The 27315-nt window shown below is 34.3% G+C and overlaps 1 protein-coding gene across 5 annotated transcripts in view; it reads left to right on the top strand.

Annotated features, from left to right (window-relative positions):
- The window catches only part of LOC134839239 (E3 ubiquitin ligase Rnf157-like), a 181087-nt gene extending 169204 nt beyond the window's left edge, over positions 1-11883 (top strand). Inside the window, exons 14-18 of one of the 5 annotated variants that reach the window (XM_063854721.1) lie at positions 110-382; positions 584-634; positions 8748-8819; positions 9035-9478; positions 11628-11883. In XM_063854721.1, the coding sequence (XP_063710791.1) occupies positions 110-382; positions 584-634; positions 8748-8819; positions 9035-9478; positions 11628-11758 (971 nt within the window). In that variant the 3' untranslated portion in view covers positions 11759-11883. Of the gene's footprint in view, positions 1-109; positions 383-583; positions 635-8747; positions 8820-9034; positions 9479-10043; positions 10251-11627 lie in introns of all 5 variants that reach the window. The other 4 variants (XM_063854724.1, XM_063854722.1, XM_063854725.1 and 1 more) reach the window with 4 other exon arrangements.
- Positions 11884-27315: the final 15432 nt, after the last annotated feature.

Raw genomic sequence — 27315 nt, 5'->3', positions numbered from 1 at the left:
ATGCGTCTTCATAATGGGGCTTGCTGAGCTTGTAAGGATTAGACAACGCCCATAGATTGGTTTGGTCAGCATCAGGACATCTTTACGTTGATCGCTCGTTTTCTTTTAGACACACATAGATCCGATATTTATGAGTCAACCCCTAGTCCAAACAGCCGAGCTGCCTCAAAGTCCCCCTCACAGCAACCCAACTTCAAGAAACAGGTGGCTGATCATTTGGACAGGAAACTACCACCAACCATCGCAGCTGAGGCGAAACTCTCGGGCGGCAGAGATTCGCCCTCGGCTAGAAATCAGCCTTTACCCCAGATCCCACAGACGCCCTCGAGGGGGAAGAGTATGGACCAAGTAGAGGGTCTGCCTCCACCTCTGTTTAGATCCGGTTGGTTCTTTTTTCTCTCAGATTTTTCTAAAAACTAATCAGTTTTGATAATAACTGCAGTTAATTTTAAGCCGTACGGTTAAAAATGTGTTCGAATCAGCTTCGCAGTTTGAACTTGAATTTGTTTTGCTGAAATTTTATGGATTTTGTAGCAGTAAGTAAATGCTTTAATGAATAACTGCTGACCATTGTTTATTTCAGGAATTTCCCTGCAAACACTCCCTCACGGGGGAGCAAAGTTAATCAAACCGGGTATGTTTGCATGTATCGTCAGGTGTTTGTGAAATGACCATATAGAATAGATCATCTTTGAATATGCGCTTTTAACAACATTGAGTTTTGGAGCCACTTTTTACGAACAAAAAAATAATCTTTTAAAAGAAATTCTTGCGTTTTTACAACTGGTGCTTGCATTTCGTACTGTCGTGGGTCAAACCACTTGAAATGAACGAATTTCTACGTTTTCTTGGCGTTCACTTGTGATGCTGGAATTGTGAAAGATAATGGATGAAATGATTACGAGTCGATGAACGTTGTGGTGGTTTTTTTTTTTCATTCAGAGTTATGAAATTCCGTATTGAATACTCTTATGTATGTCCTGATAATTTTGTTTAAGAGTAATGAACGTAGTGAAGACTCTTATATAGGTCTTGCTGATTTTTTTTGTTTGTTTTTCAGGAAAAAATCTAAAAATATTGATTCACTTGGGTATAATGCACTTTTTGAGTTCAATTGAAATTCATCAGCTGAAAGTGACGTAAATAGCACTCTCCAAATACAAACGTGGATCCAGTTTTCTCAAGTTGGGATCAGTTTATCAAAAAAGCGCCTCTCATAAATTGCTTTAGAAATTCAAAGAGCTGAAAGGGCATTTATTTTTTTCTTTGAAATTCGAAACTTTCTTCGAGATCCAACTGTCTGATGGCTAGGTTCGCTTTTTGGAAACTTTTTATTTTCTTGAAAAATACCCTGCCAATTCATAGGTTTAGGGTTCTATCGATAAATCCGTTTGTGTGAATTCTCACTGCGCAATGGGATTCTACATATTCTCAGTTGAACAAAAGAGCTTTTCGGAAAAGTCAAAATTTTGAACTTTCGACGTTTTTTAAAACTTCTTGACTGTTCTCAAAAACAAACCTCAGACTTCTCCACTGCATAATATTTTAGGCCCGTATATTTGTAGAAAAGAAGTCTTTTTTTAGGAACAGTTTTTTGGAAACTTTTTGACTTTTCTCAAAGCTACCCTACTAAATCTAGTACCATACTACAGGACATTGCTTTTATCAGTATGTACGAAATTTAACATTTTTTTCGGCAAAAATTTCGTTGTCTGCTCAAGTTTTGTCGACTTAGTTGGCCATAGTTGCCACATCGCCGATTTTTTGTATGCTGTAAGCAAGTATCATGGTAGTTGCAAGTGGTACTCAAGGGACTTGAAATTTTTAAAACTTTTTATTAAATCAGTTTTTTTCTGGCTCAACTGGTGTCTGATAAAGATTGTCGGCTTTGTTTCCGCTTCGTAAGTTTTATTCTGTTGCCAAGTTAAAACCTAAATGTCTTGCTTGGCATGTTAAACTAGAACTCTGTTAGATGAAAACTCCTGTTTTGATTTTTTTCTAGTTTCTCTTAAAAACTACGCTTCCGATTTCCATAAAAGGGTACCAATGGAAATACTGCTCACTGATCTGCGTGGCTGCTTAATCCCCTGGTATCTTTTTACATTACCCCACTGTCTACAGCCTTCAAAAAAGTCTGCGGGGCAATATGGCAACATTTCACCCATCTTTTGGATTTTGTTTCGTTTTGAAAAACTCTACCAAATCGGTGATTTTGAGTTAAATGGATAGCACGATCTGTGGGAAGCTCCCCTGCGTAAAAGCGTGCGCCCAATGTTTTGAAAACCAAAAGTTTTGGCCCCGGTATTTTGAATTAATTGATTTTTTGACCGTTTTATTCTTTGACTTTTCTCGAAAACTACCTGCCCAAAACTGAGATTTTGGGTTCAATCCAAAGAGCTGTTTGTGATAAACTGTTTTTTTAACTAATTGATGAGTTTTAAGTGATCTCAGGAAAAGTCTCAAATGTTTTTCTGGCTCGATTTTGATTTTTAGTTGTTTGAATTTTTTCAAGTCAAGTTCACATTTGTTTGCTGAAAGGAAAGTAAATAAATTATGCTCTACAATAACAAAAGTATATGGTGCGAAAAAGCGTGATTGACTTTTTTCGAAAATTGAAGTTGAAGATTTTATTAGTCCAGCTCTCTTTATGTCGGTCAGTTTATGAAAAAAAAATGTCAATCGTAAAATATACTTGAAATTCAAAGAGCTAAGTAAAGAATCTTTTTCCGAAAGTCAAAGTTGAAGTATAATCCAAAAGTATTATTCAAGTCATTTTTCTCAGTTGAAGTCATTGACACTTTTCCCACTGTTTACTGGCTTTGTTCGTATCAATCTTAAGCTCAAGAATGCAATTACTTGAGCTTTGTCTCTTAAGCTATCTGAAAGTAAGGCTTTAAGTGGGTCTTGTTCGTTTTTTAGGAAAAAGTTTTGAAACGCTCTGATAATTACAGATGTACATTCATACATAAAATGCGTTTTTAAATGCACTTAGGTATATATGGACTTTTCGAGTTCAATTCAATATCATCTGCTTAAAGTTAGGTAAATTGCGCTCTCCAAATACAAACGTGGAAATTCCGCGAAAAAGAGTGAACGACTTCGTTTCGAAATTAAATTTTAATTTTTATTTATCCTAGCTGAAACAAAAACAAAGTTTACCCGTTGATCCTGTTTTCTTAAGTTGAGTTATTTGTATAAAAAAAGTGTCAATCATAAATTCGTCTTAAAATTCAAAGATAATTAAGGCCATATATTTTTTTACTTTAAAATTCGAAAGTTTTTTTTTGTGTTTTTTTTAGTTAATTGACTTTTCAAACTGTCTGTTGGCTGTTGTCTTTAATAAGTTCTTAGATAAAACCTCTGTATCAGGTCTCCTCTGTATCAAGAAGATCTAGCCGTATCATAACTATAAAGTTATTATTTTTGAAGTGTTTTGCTGTTAAATCGGAACTAATTATCTTCCGAGAGACACCCAGGCATTTAGTTTTTGGGTTTAAAACTAGCTCCTTTTTAATTGTTATGTTTTAATTGGTCCACCATGCATCGTCCATAGACCATTCATCATGTATCAAAGTTCCAGTCTTTCATCACAAGTATCTGCAAGGAGAAAAATTGATGTTTCGACACAGTTCTTGCTCATCGGAGTCAACATCATCTCTCTCATCTAGTTTCCCTTGCGATGAGCAAGGGTATTGCTAACGGGTACTAGACTTTTTTCCCCTAAACAACTTTGTCCGCAGGACTCGTCTAGACCCATATCTACCTTGTTTCATAATGTATTCAAATTTCTTAGCGTTCCCGGCCAACTTAGCCTGGAGGTAACGAATATGCCTGGGAAGGCAAAGGTCCTTGGTTTAAATTTGACCAGGACCTGTTTTTTTTAACGGGAAATTTTCTGTTTCAAATAAAATTGTCGGCCAATTATTTGTCTGCTTATCTGTTGTCGGCTTAGTTGTCGCATCTTGGAATTATTTTTTTTTCGGCAAGGAATTTTTTGAGGTTGTTTTTAGTGTTTGATTTACGCCTACTTTTTGTTATTTTATTCACCTTGACTTCTTATTTCTTTTTGTTTCGCTAAAAAGTTCCTCGGCCAAAATTATTTCGGCCTATTTTTCATCGGCCTTATGCCCTAGTTTTTGTCCGTTTCAAGATATTGTGGGTCAAGGAGATAACGGGTTGTGGGAAGCTCCTCTGCATTAGTGGACACTAACAAAAGGTTGTACACAAGTTATCGCCCTCAAACATTTAATTTTTGATTTTTTCAACGTATTTTTAAATTTTGATTATTCTCGAAAACTACCCTGCCATACCTGAGATTTTGGGTTCAGTTCTTATGACGGCTTTCGTGAAGCTCATTTGATTATGCGAATACGCCCGAATTTTTCAAACCAAAAGTTTTGGCCCTTGGAAAAGTAAAAACTTTGATTTTGTGACCGTTTTTTTTTTGAAAATTTTTGACTTTTCTCGAAAACTACCCTCCCAAATCTGATATTATAGGTTTTATTAAATGAACTGGATTTCAAAAGCCTAACTTTAGAATTGGCTATGGCCAGTTTGCTTTAGAAAAAAGTTATGGCCTTCAAACAAGTCAAAGTTCTGAATCTGTGACAGTTTTTGAAAACTTATTGACTTTACACGAAAACTACCGGTCCAATTCTCAGGTTGTGTTCTATCGAGAAACCATGCTTTGCAAATCTTCTCTGCTTAAGCGGCCATAAACTGCTCTTTTCAGAAAAACTTTATGGTTTCTGGAAAGTTTTTTGAACGTTTTCTAGAACTTTCGACCATTTTTTGAATTTTCTTTACTTCAAAAATTGACACAATCAATTCTGAGATGAAAAGTTCCATTGAAAGAGCGGGTCGCGATAATTGTTTCTGCAGAAGCGGCGCTTCTCTATTTTTTTTGTGAGAGAATTTAATCTCCTTGGGAAAATTGATTATCTCAAACTTTCTTACTCTTCTCACTTATTTTAGTAGAGAAACAACTAAGGTTTTTTGGCAGTCTAATTTTTAAAATCACTTTGTACCGCATCATTGTAACAAATTCATTCAATTTCAAACACACTCTTCCAGCTTTAGCGGGGCCCGTAGTTGTTTTTTATCGAGACATGAAAGTTTTTGTTCGCCTAGTTTTTTTCAACATTTAAAATTTATTGACTTTCTCATGTTTGTGGCATCGAAAGAAGTGCGAAGCTCCGCTTCGCCTCTGTGATCAATTTTTGTAGACAACTATTGTCGATTATGCCTTGTTCAGTAACGTTCTACACATTCGATTAGTGCTCTCATCACACCCCGAAGAAAAAAAATTGAAAAATGACATTTTTTCTATGAATGTGGTCGGAACCTTCTGTGCCACTTGCACAGGAACCGGCTGTCCTTGTTCGTTTTCATGTTCAGGAAAATTTTCTTGCTCAAGCGTGTTTTTTACCGTTGATTTCTGTCTTTGATTTTGTTAAGATTTATATAAATTATGTCCTATTGTTCCGACCATTTGAGGAATTTTGCATTCGGAAATCTTTGTCTTGTTAATTTTATTTTACGCGCGAAATCAGGTACCACAATTAATCATCGAAATGGGTGGAGTGATACTTCATATTAAAGTGATTCGAACGACTTGAAAATTACTTTGAAAAACTTTTCTCAGTGTCGAGTAGAACTAGTTTTACGCAAGCGAAGCGTAGTGTATTATTACGAAGAATTTTTTTCTAATCTAAGTAGGAAAAAAATGCTCAGTTGGTGGCATTTTTGGTATATTTCAAATTAATCCTTTTTAAGCTTACTTAAGCATAAACCAATTAATGGCTTATGCTTCTGCTTTATTTTTGGCTAGTGTTAGGTTCCGTTTTATATGTAAATGTTTGAAAATATTTTATGCAAATTTATGGGATTTGTATGAAAATAGTTCCAGTACGGGGAATTCTGACCTGTTTGCTTTGAGTTCTTTCATTTTCTCAAACAACCCCAGTTTTGACATATATCTATCTATCTAAATCTATACTATATTTAAATGCGTCTCAGCTATCTCCCATGTTTTTGTTGGCAACTATTATCGATTATGCCTTATTCAGTAACGTTCTACACGTTTGATTAGTGCCCTCGTCACATCCGGAGAAAAAAAACTAAACTAATTTGAAAAATAAGACATTTGTTCTATGAATTTGGTCGGAGCCTTCCACACCACTTACACAGCAACTGGCTATCCTTGTTCGTTTTCATGTTCAGGAAAATGTTCTCGCTCAATTGTGTGTTTTACCGTTGATTTTTGTCTTCGATTTTGTTAAGATTTAAATAATTTATGTCTTATTGTTCCGAACATTTGAAAATTATGAGAAATTTTATATTCCGGTGTTTTAGTTTTTTTATTTTATTTTACACGCAAGTTTCTGCAAAAAGTTCAAAATTTTTCCAAAGAGTCGCAAAAAAAACGAAAAACAACAAATCCCGCTCGTTTTCATAATTTATTTTCATACATTTCATATAAAACGGAACCCAACACTAGCAAAAAATAAAGCAGCAGCATAAGCCATTAAATTGTTTATGCTTAAATAAGCTTGCATGCAAAATCAGGTAGCACAAAAATTGTCAGAATCGATTTGAGTGTCGAGCAAAACCGGTTGGATATTTTTGATAACTTAATTTCGAAAGAGGAAAGTGGGAGATCAACGTTTGTCTGATTAAATTTGCTTAAGTAGTGTCAAATTTAATTTTACTGGGGAAATTTTTGGAGCTGCGTTTAGCGCTTCCTTGTTAATGAAACTTATCGAACAAATCTAACAAAAGTTGAAAACTTTTGATTTCCTTTTGCCTTTTTTCTATTTAAGACATGAGTTCCATTATGATTAATTTGCAAAATTTCTAAGTTTTGGTGTTTTCTCTCATAGCAAAACGCACAAAAAATGGCACAAATGTGATTTTAGTTCTTAAGAGGAATATAGTTACAGGCGAGCGTATTATTATACAGTTTGACTTTTTTCAAATAATTCGCACATTGTAGGACAAAGTTTTAATCGCTAATAGCTAAGTTGTGTTAGTTGCTGATCTGATATCTAAAAATAAAGTGTGCGTGAAAGTAATCAAAGGCAATGCTCCGTTGCTAAATGGTTAAAGTATATGAAAATAGTGTCAATCATAAATAGTTTTTGAAATTTAAAGAGCTTTACAGCCATTTAATATTTCAAAGATGAGATTTTTTCCGTTTACATGCGTTCATTGACTCTTTTCCAACTGTCTGATGGCTATGTTTGAAGATATGGACGGCCTGAGCTCCAATATAAAAAAAAGTTTTTAACCTGTGATTGGTTTTCGTTAAGCTTTGGGAATTGCTTAATTAGAAAGTGTTTACACAAGCAATGCTTGTTATAGTTTGAACTATCTTTTTTCAACCTAAGTCGCAAATATTGTTGTGACGCAAATATTGTTGCGATAAAATGTGTTCATTTCAGTTTGATCAATAACCAGCTATTAAGTAGAGCCAATACTAAGGATATTCACATAGAATAATATTCTTCCGACTTTCGTAACGAAAGTTGCAAAATATTTGTGCTCGGGGTGGTTTTTTTTTCTTCAGACAAATTTCGACTTTTTAACTAGCCATTTTTGACTGGCTTTTTTGTATCATTCAAAAACTATTGTTGTACTGAGCTCAAATTTGGAAAGTTATTTCACCTGTGATCAATGATCATTTTTCGTAAAGTTATGGAGGTTTAAAAATTGCCATTTGCGCGATATATTTCGCGCTATTAACGCGTTAGCGGAGATTTAATCCGTCATAGAAATCGTTTCAAGTTGGTTGAAGGAAGCTTATTTGCTAATTGCTTTGTTACTAGGAGCGAAACTTATCCCTTTGTACCTAATATGGCGTGTGGGGGATGGTTTTTTACAAAAAATCTCAAATTAAAAAAAATCATCTTCTCATTCAATTTTTTCACGTTATTATTGCTCCACAGACTGCTGTATAAATTGAGGCAAGTTAGTTGGTAGTTTTTTTGTATCAAAGTAACTGGTACTGCGAATGCGTCATAATTGGCGTGCGTCACTTAAGAAGTTTTGTAGTTTTACTCATTCGTTTTCCCCAGTAGCGTTATCGGTCATATTTTTGCTTGTATGCGAAGTGCAATTTCGCTTCTGTGTTAAAAATGGGAATATTTCATTTTGTTGGACTAAATTGTAGATGATTTGTTTGCACTTTTATATTGGACAACGCATATAAGGGTGACTTGTGTAAGTGCGGTAAATTTCAATGCGGTCAAAAAATCTTACCATATTGAATTGAGATAATGCAATTGGTTTCCCTATTATACTGAATTTAATTTTTTCAGTAATTGGTTGTTCAGTTGTTGTGTTGTTAAGTTCTCTTTCAAAGCTTGTTTGTGTATTTTTGTCGTTTTAGAGCTATTTTTTTTACTTCTGTTAGCGAAGTGCAACTTCGCGGCCATGTTATTTGTTTTAGCCGTAAGAAAAAATGTTGATTCAGTTTATGAGATATTTATATCTGGTTATGACATTTTTCACTTTTTGCCTCAGTTTGAGTTGCTTCCATCAAAAATAATCAATCATAAAATGTTTTCACGTTTTTTCTGTGATGAAAGTGAAAATTAAGCAACCTTCTTTCGGTTCTTTAATTTCATTATTTTTGCCAGTCTGCTGGCTGGGTCCAAAATTGTTTTTTTTTGGTGTACCAGTTCAATTAATGCATGCTATTTGAAGAAATAAAAATTAAACAATTTTGTAAATGTTCCCGTGTTTAGGTCATAAATCGTCACCCTCGCAAAAGCAACATCACGTGCAAAGTCAGGATGCTCACTCAAGCTTGCAACACAGTGAGTAGTTCATAGTTTGGATAAAACTTACTCTTTTTTAGCATTTTCATGAGTAGAAAAATTAGCTGGTTGAATAGCAATTTAGCGTGATTTTTCACCTTATAACTGATAATTCATCAAAAACACTTATTTTTTCCTCAAACTAATTTCGAGTGAGAATATTGTAGATTTATTGTGAGAATAGCTGTTAAATGTTAACCTTGAATGTACCGCAGCGTCTCGCAATCTACCAGGACAAAATCTTAGCGGGAAAGTATTACGCAATGACGTGAAACGATTGCGTAATGATGACGTAAAAGTGAACATAGACGAGTCTGAATTAATATCTAAAGAAAAGTTGGTACAAAACCGAGCGATAAAGCCGCGACATAAGCGCGGTCGTTCAGTTGATTTTGAAGAAATTGTTCGTCCGGATCCCGAGATGATTACTGGAATCGAACTTAGCTCTCCCATTCATCAAGAAGCGTCCGGAACACTTTTGATTGATGAAAGAAATAAACAAGGAATTGAAGAAGTCAAAAATGAGCATCCGCCATTAAGCTACGCTAATTTGGTCTCGGCAGAAAGTAGCTCGAACTACTCCACGATTGACTGGAACTACTTGGCTAAGCAACGAGCCATCGCTAATGAGAAAATGAAAGTAGCTGTTGAACGAAATGGTAAAATGAGAAATAGTAATCCTAAATCGTTGTCGGCCTTGCCAAAGTTCAGTATGCCAGAAAAATGTTCGCGAATGCCTTGTTCTTTTTTTAAAATATGTTTTCAAAAAAGTGCTAGGTTGATGTAGCAGGTCAGGAATGCCTTGATTTTGTCCTGGGAAACTTTTTAATTTTGCCTGTCATGATTTAGTTATTTGATATGATGTGTTTGATTAAAATCCTTGTTTCATTCGATGTGCTTTCATATTATTCCGCAGAACTCTGCAGATGTGCTTTCTTGATGTTAAACTCTTATTCTTAACAATGTTGATCAGTTGTAGGTGTCTATTTGTTTTGCGTTCTTTTCAGCTAGCCCTTATTTTAAATTTATTTCAAAGTTCGATTTTAATGTGGAGATTGGTTCAAATTTCCTGTGCAATGGGAACATTTGGGTGGTTTTTTGGTTTTAGTACCCCTCCCCTACGTCGGCTCAAACGCATATCAATGCTATTAAACCTATAGCGATAGCAGTTGAAACGAGCCTTGTTTTTACAACCTTAGTTATATTTGGTGTCCTGCATTTTAGCCTTGAGTTCGGGTGATCATTCACCTAGCACGTTGAACCGCGAGCACAATGAGTTATCCTCACTAACTAAGACTCCATCTAACCAGTTCAAAATTGACTCTCTGGGGCGTCAAAAGACCCAGACAGCCTCTAATTACGTCAACTTGGGATCCCTAAACTCCAAGGACCGGGCGCCTAAAAGGCCTCCGCGTGGAGTTGAAATGAACAGTAAGATTCATAGAAGTGATCACAGAAGCACCTCTGAATAAATGCCACGACCTGACTCTAAACCAGATTGAGCTTTTTTCATAATCATTGCTGCTAATCGTAGTATCTTTTTAACGAACCAGATTTATGTAGTGTCGAGTCAGTTGGCGCGAAGTCTATGCACAAATTCGTAGCCAATAGAATGGTTTCATTTATGGAGACGCTCCAATTGTTCATACCAAAAAAATGTGTGTAACAGTTGTCATACTTCTGCGACATCGATTCTTCATTTAAAAGAACTTGTTTTTTTTTTTCAGTGTCGATGTATTTTGAAATTTTTAAGATTTTTTCAGAGTTAATGTTGACTGTTAAGGACTGTAAAAAAATTTGTGCTGGCCTGTTTAACTGAATTGTTGCATCTTGAACGTGTCAATGAACGTAGTGAAGACGCTAAGTATATAAAGTTGCGTTGATTTTTTCAACAAAAACTATATAAAAGCTGTATGCTCTCAAATTAGGTTGTCCCTGGTTTGACTTTTGAAGTTAAATTCACGTTGATTTACTGAAAAATTATGATCTCGAATAACGAAAGTTCAAATGGCGTTAAAAAAACATGATTGAATTGTTTCTAAAATGAATTTTTATTTACAGAATTCGCAAAGGAATAAAAAAAGTAATCTATTGATCCCACTTTTTCAAATTGGCTGTGTGTGAATCATAAAAGATTCTGAAAATTTTAAGAGCTTTTACGGTCGTAGGTTGTTTTTCTACGAAACGTAGTTGAATTTTTCTAGGAAAAAGTTAAATTTTTCAAAAAAACTCAATCATTTCGCGGTCTCCAAAGAGTTCATTGACACTTTTAATTTGTCTGTTGCCTATGTTTTTTGATAAATTAAATAAAAAAATTATTTTCCAATTTCATTTTGATGGTTTTTGTTTCGGTTTTTAAATTCTTATCAGTATCTGATCTTTCTTCATTACATACGACTGTTGTTAAACTTGACCTTTTGGCTTGCAGCGCATAACTCTTCTTACCTTTCTGCTCATTAATATTAACTCCACTTTCAGCTGTATTTAATACAAAAAATGGCCCTTATCTTAAACTTCAATATTAATTCTGCAGAGACTATGGTGAATGTTAAATCAAAAGTTTTGAAAGGTCTCCATTGGGTATAGGGTTTTGGACTAATGAACTTTTCCTCCCTGACATGCAAAGAAAAGGACTGCAATTTTGTGTTAGAAATTTTTAATCTTAATCTGATCGCTTATGATGTTTTACGTTTGCATCGGGAAACTTGGGAAACATCCAATCCGGAAATTTATGTTAAAAATGTATATTCGTTTCAAAGATTATTTAATACAGATGGTAAAAAGTCATCAATGCTTGAAATGTTTCAGCAGCTAACTCTGCAGCACAAGGCGGCTACATAAACACTCCGAATCCGCCGCCAGTGCCTGCCCGTGGACCTGGAATGCAACCAGCACAGCAGAAACTAACGTCGTCAGCAGGATCAGGACTAGACAGATAGATGAACCGAACTTCATCATTTTGTCATTTCCACTGAGACGTTAAAAGACCAAATCCAGTTGCGAGTGTTTTGCATGAAAAAAACTGATAATACTGAAGTTTAAACTCTAAAAAAATAGAAGATTCCTAAAAAATCTGAAAAGAAATTTAAATTTTGCTGTATACAAAAATGAACAACTTTTGAACAATCAATTTTTAGTTTTACAACCTTTTAGTTTCAGTTTTTGATTTGGGAAAAACTTCGTCAAAACAAGTTGATAAAGCATTTGCAACTGGATTTACCTGAAACTCATTTTTGATACGTCATGTCATGACTCGCTCATTTTGCAGTAAACACCTCGATTCTATTTTTCTATTTCGCTTTTTTAAAAGCTCTGTTGGTACGACTCATAACAACTATATTGAGTACGACTCATACGGCTGTACATTATTACTCTTGATAGGACATGAAGATTAAGATGATTTATACAATACGAGTTGATCCGTGTATGTGCTTGTTTCTTAGAAAAATTAAAATCATTTTCCGTGAAACTAATATACGATCGAACATTTGTATCGCAGAAACTTTAACGTTGAATTTGTTTAGTTAGATAATATTATTTTGTGACAGAATATTCATAGCAATGGTCGTTTTTCATTTGGGGAGTGAATGTTATGACTGCCATCCTTTGCTACAAAATTTTCGATTTAATTTGACCCCTGATACTTCAGAGTAAAGTCCGAAAAGTACCGCGTGTTATAAATATCAATAAGTTTGGTTTGTGTAAGTGTTATGGTTATGACTGACACAGTTTTTTGCGTTTATAAAGATTTTATTTTTATTAATCGAGATTTATTGTCTAATTCATTGCACAAGTTTTTTTTGCTTTGATGGGCAGGTAATTCTACGTTGGACAAAATATAAAGTAGAATTGCTTTCCTAAAAGCTTTAGATTTTTTAATAAGTCTTAAAACATTGAATTTGTTATTAGCTATAATTTCAACATCGAATAATTGAAATGACAGCAGAAAAATCGGGTTCTAAACAAATACGCATAAGGGTCAAATTAAAACGCATAGAATTATATAGAAGATACCAGATGTGTATCGCCATGTTTGCATAGTCACGGATAAGAAATTTGTATGATTTTTGTAGTTAAATTAAATTGTTTCCTATATTGGTATTAATTGTTTCTAATTTAAGCTTTCTGATATTGTTCTTTGAATAAATGCCAAAATAAGCTGAGCAAAATTTTGTTCGAGTAGAGAAAGACAAAAAAAGACCGACTGCTGTTAACCAGAGTTTTGAAGAGCCCAAATCGGAAAGGAGAGATGGCCAGGGCTGGCTTGGGACTGGAATTTTCGGTCTCCTTACCAGCTTTCAACTAAAATTTTGTGCGTTCTTACGCATAAATTTGAAGAAACTTTTAGCCGGATCTAAGAGTTTTGTTGAAGAATTTACTGCATGAGCAGATTTCAAATTATTTTTTTAGCAATCATTTTTTTGGAAATTGAGTTCTTGTAATTGTCATAGGCTAAATGTCATTCCAATTTTAAAGAAACCCCTAAAAAAGTCGCCTGCCTTGCATTTTCAATTAAAGCCCTCAAAAAATTCAATTACTTGGGTGAGAAATGGAGCTGAAAGGAAGGTTTTGCTCTCGAATAAATACTAAATTCAAAAAAGCTTTAAATTGCTCGAAAGTGTTTTTTTTTCAGATTGTGCCTGTTTGAGTTCATTGACACTCACCCAATTGTCTGTTGGCTATGTTTGTTCTTTAAGAGTAATAAACGTAGTGAAGACCCTTATATAGGTCTTGGTGATTTTTTTTCAGGAAAAAATCTTAAAATGCTCTAATAACTACAGATGTGCATTCAAACTATTGTTGAACTTATGAATGCACTTAGGTATATATGCACTTTTTGAGTGCAATTGAAATTAATCTGCTGAAAGTGACGTAAAGAGCACTCTCCGAATACGAACGTGGAAATGGCTCAAAAATACGAACGATTTCTAGTTTCGAAAGTGGAATTTAGTTTTTAGATTTCCAGCAGAATAAAAACTTTACCTGTTGATCCAGTTTTCTCAAGTTGTTTTTATGTTATAAAAAAACGCCAATAATAACTTGTTGTAGAAATTCAAAGAACTTAAAGGGCATCTATTTTTTGATTTGAGTTTCGAAAGTTTGGCCAGAAAATCAGTGTTTTTTATGTTTACTTGCGTTCATTACTCTTCCGATCTTCGATTAGCTATGTTTTTCTTTAATCAATTTTGAGTATTTTTGTGCTCCATTTAACCACACACAATTTTAAAACGCTAAAACACAACCTCTAGCCAATTCAGGATGCCGAAAATGTGATCTGTTTTATTCTAAAAAAATCTCGTGAACTGCGAGATAACAAGGATAGTAAAACTCCAAATTCAAATGAGATAGTATTTGGCCGTTTCAATTTTGTTCAAGCAAAACATCTCAATTTGTACTTTGCACAGGAGGTGAGGACAAGTAAGGAAAAAACGTGTTAACAGAAATGCTCTGCAAATGATTGTTTAAAACAACTTCATTTTTACACTTGGGAGAACAAGTGTCTTGTAATCGGCGGCAGCTAGACTTTTTTTCCATTTAAACAACTTTTCCTAAAAATTTGAAAAAAATTCATGTTGCTGCATACACAAGCAAAGCTTGTGTAATAGTGTGAATTCTTTTTTTCCAATCTACGGCGCAAATTTTGTTGCGGCAAAATATGTTCATTTTGAAAGTTCATTTTGATCAATAACCAACTAATAAATACAGCCAATGCTAAGGATATGATAACAGACTTTTTTATTACAACTAGCACTTAAGCTTCAAAGTACCATGGATCTGTAGCGTAGAGGCAGGGATAGGGCCCGCAACAAAAAAAGAGGGTTCAAACGTGAGCAGGGTCGAATATTTTTAATGATTTCTTTCGGATATTAGCTAAAATTCATCCCCTTTATAAATTGAAGTACGTTAGATATCATTTTCATTTTTTCAAATTGACTAGTACTGCTAATGCGTCATAATTGGCATGAGTCACATTAAAAGTTTTGTGGACTCAAAGTTTTTTTCAGTCAGTTTTTTTCCAGTAGTGTTATCGGTCTAAATTTGCTTAGGTATGCGAAGTGCAATTTTGCCTCTGTTTAACGTTTGTTTTGAATCCTGACTGGTATAATCCGTTTTTTTTTCAATTTTTGTTACGCCTGGAATTGTTTCTCGGCCTACATGATTTCGGCTTGTGTTTTCTCAGTGCAGTGTTTTTTAAAAGTCGCAAATTCAAACTGTTAAATCCCTCAATTTTTTTATCATAACATTTTCCTTTGGCATTATTTGTTTTCGGATTAATGCGCGTCTAACCTTGTGTTGTCGACTTTGTAAACAATTGGGAAAAACTGAATGCTTCGTTAATGCAAACGGTTGTCTGTCTCGATTGTTTTTCTGAAGTAGAAACTTTCGTATTTCCAAAAAAAATTGTTTATTTTAAGTTTTTTTTCGAATTCGTTATTTTCATCTCTTTTTCTATTTGGTAAGCTTGCAACGCTAAGCTTTCCTTGTATTGCAAAATATCTGAAGCTCAGCTTTGTCTCAGTGTAATGTTTCAAGGTTGCTGTAGGAAGAAAAAATTGAAAAAGTTCAATTTGTTTAAATTTGTACTTAAACAAAATGTTGTACTTTTTGAAAAAAAAAACTGACGTTTTGAGTGAAATAAATTCTTCTTTTTCTTCTTCTTCTTGAAGGGTTCCTCTAGATAAAATGTGGAATTCTCTTAGGGTTCACAAGTCGAACTGATCGGACAGACATGATAAGTCGAGTGTTCTGTAAAATAGTGAATTCTTACCCGTCTTTGCAAACCAAAATCTGGCTAGACTAGTTCATAAGTGCTGATTTTCTAAAAAAAATAAAGCCAATCCAAAAAATGGGAAACCATTTTCTAAAAAATGGGAAACTAGCACACGCGTAATCTCCTGGAAATGATGCCGATAAAAATGCGATAAAAGTCATGATACAGCAAGACCCAAGACGAAAAAAAACGAAATTGCAAAAGAGCGTGATTGAGGATTGGCAATCAACATATCCACATGACCGTAGAAGTAGATACAGAAATTCCTTAAATTTTCCTGAACTGAGAAACAGCGAGACAAACCATAGATTCATCAAGGAGAACGAGGTTTTTCCAAGCACAGTTTGTGATCTCTAACAAACAACAAATTATATTGGGTTCGCTCTAGATGGGCCGGCTGTGAATTCAAAGATGTCTCACTGCTTATCGCAGGATAGAAAATAAGTGATTTAAATGTTTACCTAATCATGTGGGTTTTTTATTCAACTTGTCTGTCAATATTTTTGAAGACAGTCTTATACGAAAAATTGGGAGAAGGATACCCGAACACATACAAGATAAAGAAGAGCAAAAGATAAACAAACTATCAAACTAAGCGCACATCTAGAATGGAACAAGCTTACCTGGGTCCCAAACAATCAGATGCATTTATTGAAATTAAAAACGTTGTCTAGCAAAAGTTTCAACGACCAATTACTTCGCTCCAAATAAAGAAACAACAGCAAAATGCAACATGAACCACAGTGTGCTTGATTTGACCTTGATCCATACAGTAGCAAGATGGACTGTGTCCCAATATTGTGTCCCTTTTTGCATGATGATTATGTGAAGATAGCCAGTTCAAATGTTTGAATTTTCAAGAGAGTACCTTAGGACTGGCGTTTTCCCCTGCAGAAAATGTTTGGGATTAAATAAAAGATACTTTCTACGATGCAAAAAATTTATTCATTGGCTGGTTTTTAGACGTCTCTGGCTTTTTCTAGAACAACGTTAAAAATTGCAACCTGAAATACACGCGCCGAAAGCAAAGCTCTCGCAGAGCGAAAAACAGTTTTTTGGATATTTTCGGTGAGTTATTTTATTAAACCAGAAACCTAAAACTGCTGCACCCTCGTTTAGAAACCCGAATTGCTCAATTTGTTTTAGAAATTTGATTTTATTAATGCAATTAAATTGCCTCATAGAGAAACTATGTTGAATCACGTTTTTGTGGATCACCCGGAGATTTACAAAGTTATCCATTGCGCCTACAGTAAACCGAGTTACCTTTTTACGGATCATTCGTCATTAAGTCTGAAAACGGAATACAACAAGGTGACCCTAGGCTCCACTTCTGTTCGCTGAAAATAAATGCCACTAAAAAAACTTGAATGCTAAATAAACGTTTGGTGTTTTAATGATAGAAATGATAGATATTTAGGCGATTATAAGTTAGTGCTTTGAGATAATCAAATAAAGTTTCCAAGTAACAACGCGCTATTTCAATGTTGCTTAGTTTGCACCGAATTTCATTTTGTTGTACACAGTCGAAAGCTTCGGAACAATCTGGGTGAAAGGCAATGACTTCGTTGTTTGCACATTTTTTTTCGGAAAAAAGAGCTTGTTTGATGTCACTGTCTTCTTAACAACAAAATCGTATAAATTTTTGTACAACACGGTTGCAAAATGTCCATAAAAACTACCTGACAAACATTTCTTTAATACTTTGCTGATAAAGCTAAATAGTGAAATAGTTCTTTAATTTTCAACGATTGTTCCTTCTATTTTTATACAAAACTGTGATTTTGCTGCAATTAACAATTTTCATGGAATTCTCGGCCGCTTCTTATTTTCAAAAAAAATTGTACAATACTTCTCTTCAAAATGTTTTTGTCGGAAGGTTGGCGGTAGATTATCTGGTCCTCTCGATTTGCTTACATCCAAATCTTTTAAAACTTTCATTTGTTGCTCTTTTCGATAATTTGAAAAGGTTACAAGTTGCATTTGAAATTTTTATGTTTCTGACACTAAAATAGATTTTCGGCAAAAAGTTGAAGAAAATTGTTCTTGAATAATTTTAAGCTTTCAGTTGTTGAGTTCGAGCAATAAAATATGACAATTATTTTGTAAAGTACTGATCTGCTTGAGCTATTTAGATGCTTGAATAAATGGTTAGTTTTTCTTGCAGTTGTTGAAGTGTCCTGAATCCTAGCCAACTTTGGCAATCGCAGAATCCTGGTTCAACCAAGTTTAAAACAAAAAGATATATAAAAGGTAATTAATTGAACTTTTGCTAAACAATCAAACATTTTTTTTCGATTATTTTTGCTCTGTGTAAGTGATACTTTGCAAGTTTTCCTGTTCTGTTATTTGATGGAATTAGTTTTGAAAGTAGATCTATTTATGAGAATGCGTGACATTTTAAATTGTAAAACTTTTAAGAAATTGTAAACTTAACGAATAGATTGGTACATTTTCGATAATATTCTAAACTAATTTTTACAAATCTCACCTGTTAATAATTCAAAACTTAAAAAGTTAACCCAGCGAAACAATGCAATTATAACTAAAAATACGTAACAATCATCATGAAACCATTTTCTAAAGTCAACACATTTTTCTGACTTCTGAATTTTTTTGCTATCACATTTTCGATTTGTGGCTACTTTCATGCTGAAATCTGATTTATTTCAATAATTTTTGTTTTAGCGCAAATTTTTTGATTGTAAAATATAGCTTCAGTGTCAATTTACTATTATTAACCTCGTCGCGCTCGTTACTTGCCGGATTCCTTTTCCTGATGTGCTGAGCCTCCAATGTAAGTAATCTAATGTAACTGATGTAGTAACTGATGGCCTAGAAAAGGGTAACATATTACTTAGCCCTTAACAGACCAGAAAAACAACTGGCTAGGTCAAGACGGTTAAACGAGTAGCATCAAGGTAACTGACATCAACCAATTTTCAAGGGTTCTTTTTCTAAGCTCCGTCATTGTGTAAAACTGGGCCGAATGCGACAAAAACTAAATCCAAAAAAAACTTTTGGAGCCCATTTTTCATTAAATACAAAATTTCTCGAAAGATTTTGCAGCTACAACTTACTGGTGTGAAAAAAAAGTTTCAATGCTTACTAGGTTAAATTCCGATCGCATTGGTTGATTGTCATACCGTGTAATATTCTAGGATTGAATTTGTCAAATCAGCAGCTTAGAATTGCCATTGGTATCCACCTAGGTTCAAAAAATTGTGAAAAACATAGATGCATTTGCATTAAAGATGCAACCGAAAACGGATGGCATGGCAGAGAGCCTCAAAAGTGCAATGAGACTTTCAAGACGCACAAATTTTGATGCCATGATAAAGCAAAGCCTCGGCTCACTTTTCTTCTGTTTTAGAGCCACGACAGTTCCACAGGATAGATCAGAAGCGACCAGACGGTTTGACGCTCGTACCATGGGCTGCTGATAGGCACTGTGGTATGTAGTAAAAGTTGACTCCCTAGCTCCTAAGAGAATAAGCGCAGGCTCGGTTTGTAACCCGGGAACGGATGATTGAAGCAGAAGAGGCAGAGGACCAAAAATTTTACAAATTTAGAGGTTTAATTATGGATGGATATGTTTTTTAACCAATAGCTTTTGAAAATCAGAGTGATGCCGAGGAGCACTGATTTTTCTGAATACGATTTGTAAAAACTTGAGCAAGTGTAACGACGAACCCGGAGAAAGAAGTTTTCTTAAGCAGAGAATCTCCCTCGCAATACAAATTGCGAACACTGACTGTTTACTCGGTGAAATTTTAAAATTAATTTCGTAGAAAGTTGTTACTTATGGAGCTAAGGGAGCAAAAGCGCAGCTGAATATAAGTATTTGATAGAACCGTGGCCTCTTATCCGGTCAGTCTTTTTGAGTCATTTTCAACTCTGATTTATTTTTTGCAAGTGTTAGTTTTCTCAACCTGGTTGGCTTGATTCCCAACCATTTGAGTCTCTTTAGAAGAATATGAAAACGTGAATTCAAACGTTTTCGCACATTTTGTGCATCATCAGGATTAAAAGTTTGTACAAAATTTACAAAACTATCAAAGATCTGAACAAATTAGAAATATGTTCAATGTTGATCTAAAACTTTTTGACCAATCAAATTTAAACGTCTAAAATTACATGATAAATTACGTAATCATTTATTTAAAAAATCTGAGATTTTTCACTTTTTTGTTCTTTTATTAATGTGAAAGTTCGATTTGGAAATGTTTTCGATTGTGGCATAGCAGTCTCGGCCTCTCCCTCCAAACATTTAAAATCTCTAGTGTGAGTAGCTTCTGAGTGTTGGCTATTCGGTCTATAATCTTTCTGACTTCAGCTCAGCAGTACCACCTACCTCTTTATTACGTTCTAACAAATGTAGCCCTTCTGAGGAGTCCTCTCTGCGGTGTTCATCGACCTTAGTGGCCAAATGTTGGACTCTCTGGCCGACACATGTGGAGTTATATCCACTACATGTAAGCTTATACACCACTTTGGATCTCAGATCACCAGCAAAAAAAATTTTGAGGGATGGCAAGCATGGTTTTAATTTTCTTGTAAAAATTATTTGTTGCCCGGATATTTGCCGTACTTTTGCAGCTAACAGTTAAGATATCTTGCTTCGATATTGCAATTTAAAAAAGGGGGCGGGTGAGTCTTTCAACCATTTATCATTTCTCGGTTCTAATGCCGTCACCTCTAAATTTTTCTTTTCCTTGACGATCTTTTTATAAAAATTTCAAACACTACTCTGTCCGACAAAGTTTTCGGATATTGATTTTCAGTCCATTATTTCCGATTTTTTCCAAAGCCCGGTCGAAATTTTCCCAAGTTGAGGTACATCCTTCAATAACGCTTCTTTTGTACTGCATAGGTGCGCAGCCTCAAAAACGCAGAATGGTGCCGTTATCAGTGGGTTTTTGGTACCACCCACATGTGACCTTTGTTCCTGAGCCCACGTTGACATTTAAAACCGAAAAAATCAAATATCCTTTTCTATCCAGTTCTTCTATGGTGAACTGCAAGTTCGGATTCAAATTATTGGCAGTCTCGGGGACTACCCTAGGATCTCCTTTGACAATTCTACTTATGTCGTTCACATATCTTAGAAAAATTTTAACACCATTCTCAGTCAGATCTGCTTCTTGTTGTTTTTGCAAGTCATGCAAAACCATAACATTTCAGCGATGTTTGCGTATTCGGATTCCAAATTGTTACCACACCCTAAGTGTTACCAATTCAAACAAGCTTCGCATTTTACCCCTTTAGTTCGATATGTCACCTTTTTCTGACATCCAAGGCAGTCTTCCTTGTTATCGTCATATAGCACAGACAATTTTGGTACTTTTCGATTGATGCAGGTTCGTATTCTTTGAGCCACAAATTGGCCAGTACTACTGCGAGGGAGGCGCTCAAGGCTAGACGGTCTTTTTTACACACCACAAACCCTTGCATTTATAGTGTACCTTATTCACTGCCAAATTTAGTACTTCTTACATAGTTTTGCGAGATATTTCTGGAGGATTGTTTTGCACATATAATCTCCTCACATCTATTTCAGCAGCTTAATTGAGTAGGACTTTATTGTATAAGCTCTTTGCATCAAGGTAGATTATACTCTCATCAGAGTCCACTTCTGTTATCTCCAATATCTCCCTGGCCACTTGAGCGTTCGTTTCTATGTCTGTGCCCTCAATTTTATCACAATATTATGCCAATGTTTTACTTAGGTGGTCATTTGAGCTGCCAGGCACAGAAACGACCAGACGAAGTGATGTGCCTTGTTTTTGCACTCCTGTTAGTCTATACATTCTAGCCGTCTGCGCCCTCAAGGATCTTAACCTTGTATACAGTGCTTCGCTAATCTCGTCCTTCTTTTCCATGGCGAGTAATTCTTTGTTTTTGTCTTTTTAAATTTTTATGATCACGCTGTCTGTCAGATTCTACCTCTCTCTAAATTGTTCTGCCTATAACAAAACTTCCAGTTTTTCTTCATATGTCTCCTTTTTCATTTCAGAAAAACCCATCCCCTTATCAAACGGCACTGCCAGAAGACCGTTGTTCTTCAAATACTTTCTGTCTTTTTCAAAACGTTTGTCATAGGGGTCTGTTTCACTTTTTTAGCATATTTTTTTGCAGCTGCTTTAATCTCACATAATTTTTCTCTGGGTATAATTCTATTCTGATTATACTTTACTCTTCCATATCTAGAAAACTTCTAGGATTTTAACTTGATCATCTGATGAATGGACTACTGACTGTGATACTTCCGACATTCCGGATCATCTATGTTTGCTGGACTGATTCCATGCATAGGCATTTTTTATCAAGTGAGCATAATGTCAAGTTCCGAAGTTCATTGTTTTTCAAACCAAGGCGCAATTAATTTTTTTCTAACAGTTTATTTATGCTTTATTTCTTGTTTTTAATGTGTTCGTCTTCTTTTAATGTGATCAAATGATCTCACCTTGACATCCCGGTTAGGAGCTAATTCTACTTTCCTTAAAAGTTACAAATTCCTCTGTGATTGGCATACTTTTTTTGAAGTCCAATTTCCCAAATTATTAGCTGAACTTGCTATAAAAATAGTAGAGTTTCATCAAATTGAGTTTCATCAAAATGTACAAGGGCTGCTGATAGTAAGCTACAATGAAAGATTAAAAAAAACCTACCTTCACTTGAATACCGCAGAAGGCGAAGAACAATGATCGAAATGTTCAAAATAGGTTACAACCGTTAGATGAAAAAACTACAAAAGTCATGTTCGAATTGAATAAACGTGACACAAGGACAAATGACAAGAAAGTGATAACGAAGAAGACCAACTTCAAATTGCGGAAATTTTTTTTTACAATTAGATCAGCTACAACCTGGACAAACGTTCGAAGAAAAGTGGAATTAATAATAATTTTGAGTAATCATTATCGTTTAGATAGAGATTAGTCTGAACTAGAAAATTTATTCGAATTAAAACAAAACATCCGAACATTATATTATCAAACCCTAAATTTGGAAAGTTCCATACATGCTTTTTTCGAAAATCTGTATTAAAAACCGAACTTGGCAAAAAAAATGACAGTTACAGAAAAACAATTTAGAAGAAAAAGAAAATTATAGCTATTCAACAGAAAAAGAAACTGTTTTGCAGAAAAATTATTCAGCAGAAAAGAAAAATTTTTTGCAGGAGAAAATTTATTTTTAGCAGAACATATTTATCAGCAGAAAAACAGGTAGTCATTGCTTGATCGAACAAAATGATTTTGGGAAAGGAAAAAAGAAATTTATTTTTGCTGAAGAAAGTTATAAAGCAGAAAAAAGAAATTAATTTGCAGAAAAAGAAAGTAATCTCAGCACTAAAATTAAATTATTTAGCAGAAATACAGGATCTGAAGTCATTATCAAATACCGTTCTTCCAGTTACCAGTCATTTGCATCCATGTTAACCGTCACAAGCAAAAACTTAGCTAAGACAAATTTAATGGACTTAAAAAATCAGCATTATACAAGATTTACTCCGATTTCTACGACCAAAAACAAGAGTAACGTAAAATAGCGGAGTTTTTTGAGAAAACATCGGAAGCAAACAAGGATGGCAAAATACAGTCAACATCGACGAAACCAAAAGAAGTATCAAAAACTGTGATAAACTTTTCGCTTTTTCCTATACCAGAGGAGTGTGTAAACTTAATTTTGGATTCAAGTATAATTGCTAGGGTAAAAACTGAAACTTTCCCCAATGATACTGTTGTTCATGCATACAACGGTAGCTCCACTGAGGATAAAATAAAAGTCCTTGACCAAAATAAAGAAAAAAACTTAACTGTGTGATAATCCAAAATGGGACAAACTCCATCCTAAAAAAATTTACTCAACGGTTGATGAATTTAGCGCCAAATATGAAGAATTTATCGCTTTAATAACTGCAAAGTTTTCACCAGATTTGATTGTTTCTTTGCGAAATACCGCCACTACTTATCAATGATGATGCTAATGACAAAACTGATCATTATTTCTGAATGAAATGTATGGTTCGACGACAGGATTTGAGGTGCTAACTCTAAACTCAAACTTCAGAAGCTTGAAGAGCTATCAGAGTTTATATTTTGACACTACACACCTGAACGATGAATTAGGTATACCATTCTTGCGTAATTGCCTCGGCTGATACGTGTTCAAACACTCAACTAAACTCCCGAGGGTAAAACCAGCCCCTGGTTATACTGGAAAAGCAAATTCCAACCAAAAATTGCTTTCCAAATATCAACATAATAATGTTCATAGGTCTACCAATCTACCCTATAGTAACGATCGCATGCACCCATATGGCCGACAGACTGGTCATGGCCGACAAACTGGTCAAAATAATTTCAACAACAACTCATGGGGCTGTGATAGTAATTATAACCATAATCTGAATCGTAACAGCAGTCATATAACTACTCGCAAGGTTTTTATTATTAAGTAATGCTAGTTAAGACTATCTTTTTGATAAACGACTGTTATTTGTAATTTTAACTCAAATTGTTCTACAAAACGATATGCTGTTACTTTTTCTCTTAACTAGCATATCTGTCATCAGCTTCTGCGAAAGCGATGAATTTTTAGCTTATAAAGTACTGAATAATAAAAAAAAGTATCTTTTTCCATGGGTTGCCACAATATACTCGAACAAATTTTATTGCACTATACTTAACAATATCAGCTATTACTATTACAATTGTTAAATAAAAATTACAAGAAGCAAGACTTACAAAAAACAAGAAAAGTCTCTTCATAAAACTCTTCTAACAGCAGGGGATATCCACCCAAATCCAGGATCCTTCATGGAATTCAGAAAATAAAGAAAAACTGGAAAACCACAACAACAACTTAAAAGTACTACACCTTAATTAGAGAAGTTTAGCTGGAAAGCGTTCAGATCTCAAAGAACTTATTAAAACTTTTAATGATAATACAATTTTCGGTTTTTCCGAGACATGGTTCAATGACAATCATAAGTTGTTCCGATGTGATAGAACTTATGAATCAAGTAAAAAATTGAAGAGTGGAGGGGTCATGTTACTGGTTCCTAAAAAGTTAAACCCAAAGGTAAGACAGGATTTGAACAACATGCACAAAAAGTATGATAGCATCTGAATAGAGTTTAAAAGCGAACTCAACAAAAATGATAGAACCACTCAATTAAACCTACCCTACAATCCTAATAGAAACAACAAAACAGACTTCGTAGAAGATCTAGCCAAATCAATTGACGATGCACAGTCATTTAATTCAAATCTAATTTTACTAGGAGATTACAATCTTAACTATCTCAACGAAGACGACAAACAGTCTTTAGATAAAATCCTAATACCATATTATCTGGACGTCACGAACAAATTAATACCTACTCACTCAAAAGCACTAATTGACTATATTATCACCGACCTAAGCATAAAAGATCTAACAAATAACTCAATAGTATTCACATCACCAAGTAAGACCGACCACCAAGCAACAGCATTCATAACAGAACATAAGCTGAACAGCAACGTAAGACCAATCAAACGTAAAATGTATGACAAATCCAATTACTCCGATTACAAATTCAAACAAAACTATCCAATATAAATTGAAAATTTTCAATAGCAATAATAATCCCGAAGTAAGGTTCGATATCTTCACATCTAACATCGCTGACACCATTAAAGAATGTGTGCCCACCGGAGACTATTTTCATTCGCAACGACAAACCAAAGGTAAACTATGAAGATGATAAATTTATATCCCAACTGTTTAACTTCAAAAAAATAACTTCAAAAAAATCGAACGCGAAAAATGGAGTATAATAAACGATACAAGAAATTCAAAAAAATCTTCCAACTTCATTTCATTACTCAGAAACTCTTTCGGCGATTTCATAACCAATAATGTACAGATGGCGAACCTGCTAAATTACAAGTTCTCAACTCTTGGATGCTTTCATGAGAAAAAATCAAAAATCAGGCAAAGTCCACCGACTTCTACATGTAACATTCAAAATAATAATAAATTTTCATTCCGATCCATCACATCAGCTGAATGTTAAAAAAAAATACATAGTTTAAATTGTCGAAAGGCTCCAGGTCCATCCAAAATTCTAGCCTCGGCATTGAAAAATGGCTCCAATGAAAAATACACACATCTGACATTTCTATACAATGATTTTTTGAAAAACAAGACATATCCTTGCGAGCTCAAAAAAGCAATTGTCACACCAATATACAAAAAAGAGGATCCAGAATTACCAGAAAACTATAGGCCTATCTCTATAACTGTTGCTCTCTCTAAAGTTTTTGAAAAATTGTTATATAAACAAATCAACGAATATCTGATATCACAAAAATTACAAAGTAATACCCAATTTGGTTTCAGAACATCATATTCAACAATCGACGCTATTCTTTATTGCACTGAAGCATTCAGAAAAGCAAAAGACAACAACAAAACTGTAGCATAATCTTTACTGGATCTCTCTAAAGCAATTGATTCTATTGATCATTTTTATCTTAAACAGAAACTAAAAGGGTCAAACGTTTCCGAAGAAGCTATAGAAATGATCAATTCCTTTGTCACCAACGGAAGCCAGAAAACAATTGTTAACAACACCGATTCCGATTGGATTGATTTGAGCAGGGTGTACCACATGTTCTTGGCCCTCTAATATTCAATCTCTACATTAACAACCATCGATAATTGTAAGAAGGGACTTCTTACTTCAATATGCGGATGATACATTACTATTCTGTAAAAATTACGATCCACAAAAAGCTCTTGAAGCTTTCGAAGCCAATTGCAGTATTTTTTAGAACACTCACTTCAGTTGAAAGCAAAAAAACAGAACTCATCCTTTTCAGCAAAAAACATTCAGAAAAAAGGATGAAAAGTATACTATAACTCTAGATGATAAAATAATTGAGGAAAGAACCAATATTAAATACCTAGGAGTAGTTTTAGATCAGTTTCTCACATTCCAAGGTGAAATCAAAAATTTTCTCGGGAGAATGGCATGCGGAATAAAAACACTTCAATCAATCAAAAAGATATTGCCAGTAAAAACAAGACTCTTGATAATGAATGCACTGGGAATTAGTCATTTGCATTACTTAGCAATTCTTTTAAGTGAAATATCCGATAACCTTATGATATCTCTGGAAAATAGTTAAGCTGGGCAGTAAAAACGTGCTGCGATCGTGCAAAATACGACTCATCTTCAGACTTGAAGCTAAAACACAATATATTGCCAGTAACAATGTTTCTGGTCAATAAAATATTATGTCACTTTCGGAAAATACAACAGCAATTATTGCCAGCCTATAGTAACATTGAGTACAATATCCACCAAATTGATATTAATACAAGAAACAAAAAATTATATTTCGGCAATAGATACAATGGGCAATACATGGAAAATCCATTCTTTAAAAAGTCCGTCATAATCTCGAACAAACTAACAGATGAAAAAGTCAATTATAAAGACACACTAACATACGGAAAAGCAAAGATAAAATTCAAGAATTTTTATTAATTATTTAACGAAGACCCCTCTGTGGCAACTCATGGTAAAGTTTCGTGGAAAAGCTTCAAGTTTATATAATAACATTTTTATATAAACCACCTTGAAGCTCTCAGGTGAAAAATAAGCATCGATAATTGTAATAGATTTTGTTTTGTTAATTGTTATTTTAACTATGCGTATCTAATGAT

Source organism: Symsagittifera roscoffensis, chromosome 2, assembly GCF_963678635.1.
Source record: "Symsagittifera roscoffensis chromosome 2, txSymRosc1.1, whole genome shotgun sequence".
NCBI lineage: Eukaryota > Metazoa > Xenacoelomorpha > Acoela > Convolutidae > Symsagittifera > Symsagittifera roscoffensis.
Note: the sequence above shows the minus strand (reverse complement) of the source record. Positions and strands in the feature narration are given on the sequence as shown.